This window comes from Astyanax mexicanus, chromosome 7 (genome assembly GCF_023375975.1).
Source record: "Astyanax mexicanus isolate ESR-SI-001 chromosome 7, AstMex3_surface, whole genome shotgun sequence".
In the NCBI taxonomy this organism is placed as follows: domain Eukaryota; kingdom Metazoa; phylum Chordata; class Actinopteri; order Characiformes; family Acestrorhamphidae; genus Astyanax; species Astyanax mexicanus.
The window spans coordinates 4,859,332-4,870,426 of record NC_064414.1 but is presented as its reverse complement, the minus strand read 5'-3'; the positions used below and the strand labels follow the sequence as shown (position 1 = coordinate 4,870,426).

The 11,095-nt window shown below is 38.0% G+C and overlaps 1 protein-coding gene across 4 annotated transcripts; it reads right to left on the bottom strand.

Annotated features, from left to right (window-relative positions):
* Nucleotides 1-641: 641 nt before the first annotated feature.
* On the bottom strand, nucleotides 642-10,636 carry LOC103046830 (E3 ubiquitin-protein ligase TRIM39). 4 transcript variants are annotated; one of them, XM_049481123.1, is made up of 7 exons: nucleotides 6,852-6,955; nucleotides 6,166-6,215; nucleotides 5,977-6,072; nucleotides 4,967-5,191; nucleotides 2,934-2,953; nucleotides 2,104-2,246; nucleotides 642-1,371 (listed from the first exon to the last, which is right to left on the bottom strand). In XM_049481123.1, exons 2-7 carry the CDS (start codon nucleotides 6,181-6,183, stop codon nucleotides 806-808), a joined length of 1,068 nt encoding a protein of 355 aa, XP_049337080.1. In that variant the 5' UTR covers nucleotides 6,184-6,215; nucleotides 6,852-6,955; the 3' UTR covers nucleotides 642-805. The 4 variants fall into 4 exon arrangements, with proteins under 4 accessions (XP_049337080.1, XP_007238645.3, XP_022540886.2 ...); XM_007238583.4 differs by having other exon boundaries at nucleotides 6,166-6,236; nucleotides 6,852-6,945; XM_022685165.2 differs by lacking the exons at nucleotides 6,166-6,215; nucleotides 6,852-6,955 and adding an exon at nucleotides 10,388-10,636.
* Nucleotides 10,637-11,095: the final 459 nt, after the last annotated feature.

Genomic DNA, 11,095 nt, shown 5'->3' with positions numbered 1-11,095 from the left:
CCCAGTAGGGATGTGCCATATCATATCGTACGCGATAATATTGCCAACATTTTTTATATATCTTGAACGATATTATACCCTGAAATATCGTGCCATAACGCTCACCACTAATTATAACATCAGGGTACTACTTTCTTGCTGTTTTTAGCAAAAGAAAAAATCACACATTCCTCATTTCCTATTATATATCTACTAGAGACAGATTATATCTGTCCGTTATCATTTATTTTTCTTTAATCCTGGAGATATGGAGATACTTGGAGTGCATTATTATTATTATTAATATCATGACATTCTGGATCATTGACTTCTGTTGCAAATCTGCTAAAATTCTTGTATTTTTTTAATATCTCAGTTAGAGGTGTGCCATATCATATTGTATACAATAATGAAATGTTAGGTTTGTTTTGTTGCAGTAGTGTATTTGTAATTTTTTTTTGTTATATCGCCAAGAGTATCGTTATCGCGATAATACCATGAAATATCATGATATTATTTTAGGGCCATATTGCCCACCCCTACTTCTCAGTCTATTAATAATTAATGATTGTCACTGTTTGACAATTAGCACGCTATGAGGCGCTCCTGCAACTAGCAATGTCTCAAACCATTTTTGTAATAAAACAAAAAAAGCAATTGAGTTGAGTGTAAATTGAGTGTAAATTGCTTGTTAGTATTACAGTTATTTAGTTACAGTTGGTTTGCATTAATTCTGTATAAAATGCCCCTGAATCTCAGTAATGAGCACAAAACCTGTGCTTTAAAAATTATTTTCCATGGAACAACTGTCCTGATTGGAGACTTGCTAGCACTTTGGGTGAGCAGCATGACAGATTTTAATTGGCTGAGAGTTGCATCCCTGAAGATCATGTCCTGGACACAGAGCCAGCTGTAGGTGTTCAGTAAACGTCCCGACGCAGAACGCAAACAGAGGCGTCATACTGTCCTCCCCCAGGAACATCACCAGACCCGCGGGGAAACTGCAGAAGATACCGATCCGGTTAAAGTGAGTGCCGATGGGCAGAGGATGGGATTTGCCATCGTGCCAAGCTGTGTAATCCCCGTCAAAGAACTCCACACACCAGGACCCTTTGTTCCGGCCCAGCCAGCAGTCCTCCTTGCGGCCCTTGCGGGGAATGGAGGGGTAGGTGAGGCCCAGCTCCCAGTACACCTTTCCTCTCACATCCACCACCCAGTAATGGCGGCCCGAGTCCCAGCTCTGGTGGCTCAGGACGTTGAGGGTGGTGTCAAACCTGGCATCATTTTCAGATACGTCCTGCCACTCGTTGGTGAAGGTGACACAATCCTGTGATGGGGAAATGATCAGTTTGGGATGAGCCGTGTTTGGGTCCAGACTCACCTCGGTTAGGCCTGGAAAAGAGAAAAAGATCTATTTGTTAAAATACACCTTTTATATGTGTAAACACTACCACCTACTAAACACCTATAATAATGATGATTTTTGTAACTCATAAAAGTCCAGGTCCAGTTTTGAATATTGCTATAATATATATATATATATTTAAATCCTTATGCAACATTGCCGAGTAGCATCACAGCGCTAACGCTCAGAGGAAAGCGCAGCGACTCGGGTTCTGACACATCAGCTCACAGATGCCTTGTGCTGATCCACATCACCCTTTGGAGTGAAGAGGGGAAAGACAGAGCAAAGCCGATTAGGCTCTCTTAGGGCTCTGGCAGCTGATGGCAAGCTACATAAGTGGGATTCGAACCGGCGATCTCCTGATCATAGTGGCAGTGCTTTACACTGCAGGATCACTTGGAGCATGGCATACTATATTTAATAAATGATGTTCAAGGCTGCATTATTATATTGGTTTATTACCATAATATCAGCAGTATATTGTCTTAAAATGGCAATTATATTGCTTGTAGTAATACATTGTCCAAAGTATTTAAATAATAAATCATAACAGGCATAGCCATGGTTTATTGTTTCTTTTACTTTCAGCTAATCAGCTGTTTTTTTTAGTATCAATCTTTCCTTTAGACGGATTAATGTGGTTATTTGATTATTTGATTAGTCATGTAAACAGTGGGTTATGATTTCTAGGATTAGAGTAGGATGTAAAGCAGACGTACAGCTTTTGAGCAGTCTCTTGGTGATGGGCGTTTGGGAGCGGATGAACAGCAGCAGGTTGTTGGTTAGGTCCAGGATCTGCTCCGCCTTCACCTCGTCTAGTTTCACCAGACTCGGGTCAGTAACAATCAGCAGTTCCTCCACCCTGTCAACGAGCCAAACACCAACCCAACAAATCACTCCCATAAAGCCCTATTACCAAACCATTAACGGCCAGTCCCATTATAAACAAGACTGACTGTAAACCTGAGACACAACTAGGGCACAGCTGTCACCACCCCGCACCCCTGCCATCCACCCGGCACACAAACTCCAACGCCTGGTCCATATATGTTATTTATAATTTAACCCATTACTATTGCATACATACTTGCTCAATCACTTATGAATACATGTAGATGGATATATGTTTGTCTGATTTTGTTATTTTTAGGTATATGTTTGGTTGTTTTATTCTATAAACTACAGACAACATGTCTCTCAAAATCCAAGTAGTCATATAGAGCATTTATTTGCAGAAAATTAGAAATGGCTGAAATAACCAAAAAAGACCTCAGTGGCCTCTTACTTTCTTCTATAGCTGTATATTTTAGAAAGGTGACGATATATTATATTTGTGTTTGGGTAATGTTGCCTATTTGTCATTACAAGGCCAACGAGCCACATCACTGTTGGACAGATGCCTGTAAATACACGACTTCACAGTGCCATAAGTGCCATACCGCACGAGTTCTCAGATCACATGACTGCAGTTTTATGTGTAATGTAGTAGCAAGCGTGCCTCACGATGTGATGAGCATTAATGCTCAGCAGGAGGAGCAGCTGTACATACCTGTCCTGAAGCTCTGTGACCTGAGAGAGAAAGTGAGGAAAAGAGAGGGTGTGTTAGAGATGGACCATGGAGTTAATTTTGTCCTAAAGGTTTTACACAAAAGAATAAAATCTGATCCGATCAAAATGTTAAGAATCAAAAGGTATAAGTTTATGTTGCAATTACAAAAGCAAAAATATATAACATATATATACTTTAAATATACTTGTTTACTTTATTATTATTTGTTGTTACTTTCAAATTATTTCAGTTTGGATTTTGCCAGTTTTTGGTTTCATTTCTGTGTTTTTTGTGGATATTGTGTAGATTTTTTGTAAATTTAGCTGCTAAATACTTTTACTTCTGGAATCTCTTGTTTGCTTCTGCATTAGTTTTTTGCTTTTGAGTTTTGGCAAAGTCTTCACGAGTGGGTGGGGCTTAGAAGCAGGCATTCCCTTTGAATCTGCATTGGTCACCTGACTTTGGAGTGACGGGTACCCTGAACCCTAGTCTGAGACCTGCCACAAAAAACTGACAAAATCCAAACTGAAATAATGTAATAATAATGGCAAAATATAATAAAGTAACTAAATATATTTAAATATAAATCTTTTTTTGCTATATTTTTTCTCTTTTGAATTTGCAAGATACACTTTTTCCTTTTGATTCTTAAAATATTGATTGCGTATTCTAATTTGTTTGTAAAAAACTTTTGCCACAAAATTGACCCCATAATGGACACCAAAGCCTTTGTTCTATTTCCTGTGGGAAAAAAAATAATTGTCACATACTGAATGATGCAGTGCCCAAAATTAGTGCTCCACAAATGTAAAATATCTTCTGTTTATCATTCCTATGAGAACTATTAGAGTTTTTTTTTTTACCAATTTCTTTTTTGTTTTGAATCAGATGAGCTATAACCTGGAACACTAAAATCTGCTGGACAGTGAGTCTCCAGGGTTTGGGTTGGGTCCACTACTGTATCACACAAATGCACAAGCAAAAAAAAGTATAAGCTTTTCTCTTATATTAAATTAGAAAATTAATATCATAAGCAGTTCCAGACTTTTAAATTGTGGCTCATATATGTTAGGGCTCAGCCAGTTCCCGCAGCGGCCACCAGAGGCCGCCATAAACCCACCAAGGTGGTAAGAAGGGAACCGGCTGAGAGTTCATTAGAACAGGGATCATTAAGGCCACCTGAAGCCAATCACGCGTCATCAGCCTCAGCTGTGGTACCGTCTTTAAAAAGGCGAGCTTCCAGCAGACTGATGTCGCAGACTTCATGCCCTGTGACCGGTAAACGGTAGCTCCACGGAGCAAAGCTGAAAAGAAAAAAAATAAAAGAAAGCCTGCAAGGCTGAAAAGAAAAAATAAAAGAAAGCCTGCAAGGTTGAAAAGAAAAGAAATAAAATAAAAGAGAGCTTGCAAAGCTGAGAAAAAAGAAAAAGAAAAAGAAAGCTTGCAAAGCTGAAAAGAAAAAAAATTATAAAAGAAGAAAGCCTGCGAGGCTAAAAAGAAAAAAATAAATAAATAAAAGAAAGCTTGCAAAGCTGAAAAGAAAGAATAAATAAACACATAAAAGAAGAAAGCCTGCAAGGCTGAAAAGAAATAAAAGAAAGCTTGCAAGGCTGAAAAGGGAAAAAGAAAAGGAAGAAAAGAAAACAAAATAAGAGAACAGAAAATAAAAGAAAGCTTGCCAGGCAAGAAAGAAAAGATAAGGGAAAGCCTGCAAGGCTGAGGAGAAAAGAAAATAATTAAATTTTCTTGAATTTTTGTTACTATTTCTGTCTTTATTTTATTTCAAACAGAGGCATTATTTAGTTAGCTTTGTTGCGCCGAAAGGGCATTCTCTTGTTTATTTTCCCCTTTTTCTTTGATGCACACATAATTATAGTAAAACCCTTTTCGTTATATCTCCGCACTTGGCTCCTCCCACACCCCTACCATGACAATATAATCATCGCCTTCACTGATTTTATTCCTCTTAGGAATCGATTTCAAGGTCTTAAACACAAGCTGTAAAAACTCAATACATTCAATCAGGTTCTCACCATGTCTTCAGACTGCGCCTCACTCTCCATTAACCCCTCACTCAGCTGGAACTCTATATCACTGAACACAGAGCAGTTTCTTTCTATGAGGTCATCCAGAGCTCGGACCGTCGCCTGCTCTTCCATCTCCAGCAGAGAGAGAGTGATCCTGCAGTCCTCCTCCAGAACCCGCCTCATCTCCTCATACTTCCTCTCGATGTTGTTTCGAATTTCTGAGGCCTTTTTCTAATGGAGAGAATAAAGAAAAAATCCCAAAAGAATGAAAACCACAGCTTACACTGTGAAAAAAGTAAAAAAAAAAAAAAAAACAGAATGCAATAATTTGCTATTCTTATAGACTTATGCTTCAGTTTTTTGCTTCTGAGTTATGGCACAGTTTTCATGGGTGGGTGGGGCTTAAAAGAAGGTGTTCCCCTTGAATCGCCATTGGTCGCCTGACTTTGGACTGACGGGTACCCTAAACTCTAGTCTAAGACCTGCCACACCTAGCAGCAAAATCCACAAATATCCACAGAAAATCCAACAAAAACAAACAATTTTTTTTTAAATATTTAATTAAAGACTAGCAAAATCCAAACTGAAATAGTAAAGTAACCAAGCATATTTAAACAAATATATTGGCTAAATATTTTTTTCTCTTTTGAATTTGCAACATTCACCTTTTCCTATTGATTCTTAAACTTTTTATTGTGGATTAAATTTTTTTTGCACAAAACTTTTGTCAAAAAAATCACTCCTCCCTCATTTCCACAAACTTCCTGTACTGCCTGTTTTTTACAGCATTGCCACCTGAGGGTCTAAAGATCACCAGCATCCAACACTGACTAGCCAACACGGACCAGCAGCCTTGTCCCTTACGTATAGGGCTTTTTTTTTTTTTTTACCAGATTCATGTTTTATATTTATGTTTGCCAGGCTATGGTTACAACACACATGTGTAGCTCCAGTGCAACAAAATAAAAAAACTAAGAATTTTTCAGTGGTTAATTCCAGTGTTATTCATAACTCACCTTAATTTCATTTTGCTTGGCTTCCAGTTTCTTCATCCTGTTTGCAACTGCTTCCTTTTGTCTCTTTAGTCGTTCTTGACACATCAGTTTCATCTCCTGTGAAAAATCAGGCAAAAATCTGTAGAACAAGTCTGAAAAAAGCAGAAATTAATGTGCAAAATTTTACAAATAACATTTGGCTCATCTTACCTGACTTTGGGGCTTCATTCTAATCTTTTAATCTAAGCTAAGCAGCTAAACTTTAAACGCACACAAGCAAACTGTAAGAAGATTAAACTTGTTTAAAAATATGTTTTTAAGCTATGTTTAAAGCTATAATGCTAGCAAAACAAACCTTGAAAATGCTAATCTAATAAACTGTAAGAAGCAAAAAAGGTGTAAAGCTAATATAACAAACTGTACGAAGCAGAAGAAACCTTGTAAATCTAATCTAACAAATGGTAAGATGCCAGAGAAACATTGTAAAGCTAATGGAACAAATTGTAAGATGTTAAAAAGGTGTAACACTAATCTACAAACTGTTAGGAACAAAAAAAAAACTTGTAAAGCTAATCTGACATACTGTAAGATGCAAAAAAAGGTATAAAGGTAATCTAACACACTGTAAGAAGCAGAAGAATCCTAAAATAAGTTTTAAGGTAGTTTAAGCTAGCAGTAAGCTTTAAAGCTTTCAACAAACAATAAAAAGCTATGTTTAATAACCTAATCAAATACTAGCTAACTGTAAAAACATGCTAACAAAGCTAACAGCAAACTCTCAAAAGCTTTACACTAGATTACGTAGCTGTAAGAGGCTTTTAAAGCTGCTTCCAATCTACAAAAAGCTACAGAACAGATACACTACATCTTAAAGCGAACAACAAGCGATAACTAACCTAAGCTATGCTATCAGACTGTGAGGAGCAGGTCTGACTGCGGGATCCTCTGTCTCTGCATGACTGCCACCAGTTTGACACAGTAGCAGTGAACGTGATTAGATCACGTGGTCTGACCCAAAGGCTGTCCGTCATCATTCACCTTGACCTATCATCAGAGTGCAGAGTGTAACATCACTCTATCCACTCTGTCTCACCACCTGTGCGCACTCTCCATACCTCTCCACCTGATATTTATAGCTCTGGTATTCGTGGAAGTGCATTGTGGACCACAGTGAGTATTCACAACCGTCTACAGGCGAGCTGCCACAGCAGCCTGAGTGTAACACAGTGCAATTACGGCCTGCCTGAGATGGTGCCACTTGAAATTATTAAGAGTGCACTTAGAGTAATAGTGCGTAAGTGCATTCTACTGCGGTTACTGTGTCTACTGCGGTTACATGCGTTCATTCAGGGAGTAGGCCCTTTCTATAATTCCACAAAACAACAACAACAACACCAGCAGATGACATGGCACTTCACACTAGACCTCAAGCAGTTTGGACTGTGTGTCTCTCCACTCTTCCTCCAGACTCTGCTCCCTTTATTTTTAAAAAATGAAATGTTAAATTTACTGATAATCAGTGATGGTTTGGAGAGACATGTCATCTGCTGGTGTTGATCCACTGTGTTTTATTATCAAGTCTAAAGTCAGTGCAGTTTTGTTTTCCCACAAAATCTTACAGCACTTCATGCTTCCCACTGCTACTGACAACTTTTATGGAGATGCAGATTTCATTTTTCAGCAGGATTTAGCACACTGCCCACACTGCCAAAAGTACCAATTGATCTTATATATAATTCTAATTTTCTGCGACATTGATTTTTGGGTTTTAATTAGCAGTAAGCCTTAATTATCAACAGTAAAATTTAAAAGTAATAAACGCTTAAAATAGATCACTTTGTGTGTAATACATAATATATGAGTTGCACATTTTGAACTGATTTACTAAAATAAAGTAATTTTTAATGATATTCTATTTTTTTTTTAGATTTTTTGCTTCATTTAGTTTTATTTCTTGGCACATTTTACAACTTTTTTTTTTTTTTTAGGGCGGCATGGTGGAGTATGATTTTGAACCCAGCTCCAGGGCCCTGGGGTTATTAGTTTTGATGTTGAAACCTTTCTAAAATAATCACCTAATTCATTATTATTATTATTTTTAATTAAGTTTTTCAGAAAACACATAAAAAAAAAATCTGACATTTGTTATGGCTATTTAAAAATGAACAATAGTTTAAAGAGTATAGTTTATCATACAGTCAGGCAGCAGAACAAATTTTTAAACAAAATTCAACAATTACATTTTTTTTAAAATATTGATTGAAAAGATAACAGTTAATATATAGTTAATATGTTGTTAAAATACATTTTACCAGCTACAGACTGAGTTGTACCGCTGTCACTACTGCACTTTAAACACTTTAACTTTAAACAGTACCTCATCACACAAACATAAACATACCAATAATCTTATTGTAACTATTGTTTGTGTCCCCTGTACTTTTGCCCTATAAGTGTGTTTGATGTCCCCTGTACCTTCTGCCCCTACACTGTGTGTTTTGTTTTGCACTTCTCTGTATCTATCGTCTGAGCACTATTTACTCTGTCCTACACTTTTCTTGTCTGCACTGGAGATCTAGCCTAATAGTGTTTCGTTTTACTGTACAACCCTGTATCAGTATAATGACAATAAATTGAATTGAATTGAATTGAATTGATTATTTTAGGAAGGTAAGGATGTGGTAGGTAGGCTCCGGATCCACTGTGACCCAATCTGATAACTGATAGGACAAGGGTCTGAAGGATGTATTGATGGATGGATGGATGTTTGAGGACAGGGACAGTTCTAATACTGACATGTCTGGTGAAAGAAAAAAATATTTGCATGTCTTTTGAATAAAATATTTCCACCCTGTGCCACTAGATGGAAGCAAAACACAGATTTCAGTATTTAACTCAGTTCAGTTCAACTTTACTGTTATTGTACTGATACAGAGTAGTGCAGTTCCAAAAACACTGTTCTGCCAGTTCTCTAGAATAGACACTAACAGACAATAAATACAATGAAAAATATATGAGTACATGCTAGTGCATCTCAAAAAATGAGAATATCATTGAAAAGTTACTTTATTTCAGTAATTCAGTTCAAAATGTGAAACACATATATTATATAGATGTATTACTGTACACACAGAGTGATCTATTTTAAGCGTTTATTTATTGTTTAATTATTGTTAATGATTAGTCAGAGACAGAAGCTCTGAATCTGTTGCTGTATGTGATGGTCATCCTCTATTCCTTCATCTATCTATCTATCTATCTATCTATCTATCTATCTATCTATCTATCTATCTATCTATCTATCTATCTATCTATCTATCTATCTATCTATCTATCTATCTAGGCACCCATTCAGTGGAATGGTCCATATACTCTCTGACCCTTTCCTGCCCTAACAGTGCCCCCTTGTCCTTTTCTTGCCCCCAAAAACAATAAACTGGCTTTGCGTACACTCTAATCAACACAAGCCTGATCACATTTTTGGATTTAGGGAGTTTAGGGAAGACCCCTAAGACCACTCTGATCCATAATCTGTCTCCCAGCATAATTTCCTGTTGAAAAAAAAACACAACACGTCCCCTAATTTCCCTCCTCTCCTGTCCATTAGGCTCGGAGAGCATGACCGTACCTTTACCTTTCCGCTGGACTCCCACTAAACCACCGTCTATTATACGCTTCAAATCAAATCCCTGCCGTCGGACTTTAATAAGAGAATATTTGCTCCAATATTTTAACCTTGTTATCCAATATCCTGCGCAGTACTCTGCTGGGTCTGTTCAGAGAGCTGCAGTAATGCAGGCGGAGAGTGCTGAGGCCTGTGTGGCTTCTCTGAGAAGAAACCCAGTAACACACTGAACTGTACAGAGTCCTGTACAGAGAACTGTACGCACATACGCTCATAACATTATGACCATCACCTATTTTTCAGCTCCACTGAACTACAGTACACAGTAGGAGCACTTTGTAGTTCTATAATTACAGACTGTAAATCTGTGTCTCTGTTTACTTTATTATTATCCTCCTTATTTCATCCTGTTCTTCTATGGCCATGAACCGGCAGGGTAGAACACCACAGAGCAGCCTTTTTTTTTTTTTTTTGGGTGGTGGGTCATTTGTTCTCAGCACTGCAGTGATTAGCACTGATTAGCATGGTGGTGGTGTGTTAGATTGTGTGTGTTGTGCTGGTAAAAGTGGGTGAGACACAGTAGTGCTGCTGGAGTTTTTAAACACTCACTGTTTACTCTACTCCTACCTACAACTGCTCCAACTTGTAAATAAAGTAAAGTCAGAGACAGAAGCTCTGAATCTATTGCTGTATGTGATGGTCATCTTCTAGTCCTTTATCAGTGCCCACAGGATGCTGCCCACAGGACGCTGCCCATAATGCCCAATAATGACCCTCCACCAAAATAACAATAAGTTATAAACTTACTTCAGTGTGTGAAGATGTCCGGTGATGTTCAGCCTCCGGTGGTGCTGTGCGGGGCTGTGCAGGGCTGTGCAGGGCTGTGCAGGGTTAGTGTGGCAGCTGTTGGGCCCAGTGCTCGGGACACCTGTCTGCGCCAGGCTCTGAGACTATCCGCTCATTAAATATGTATAGCTGGTGTGTAGTAGCACAGGGTGAGGCTAAATGGGGAATGACCCTTTAGAGGCATCTCAAAACATGTCTGTTAGTGTCCTGGGTGTCATCACTTCAGCCTGTTAGATGAAACGTATCAGACAGCTCTGGCTCTGCAAGGTAATCCGATGGGCGTGTGGGTAAAGGTGTTGACGGGTACGAAAACAGCAACAGCAAATATGTGTGTGTGTGTGTGTGTGTGTGTGTGGTTATCATATAAAAAAAAAAAACTTTTCATGACTATTTTTCTTACTGTATCTTTAATGCTGATATAAACGCTAAATAATAAACACATGATATATGGTTACACTTGACAATTTTAGGTTTCTTACTTAATCATGTGTAAAAAGAGTTAATCCTGTTAACTCTACTGCCTCTACTGTCCATAGAAGGTGTAATGTTTATAAGGGTTTGATTGCATTTGATAAGATGTTAGTAAGGTCAAGATGGTAGATGTTCACCACCCCACCTTATGCTCAACTCCCCTTTCAAACTATTGGATAGAGCTCCATCATTTCAGAA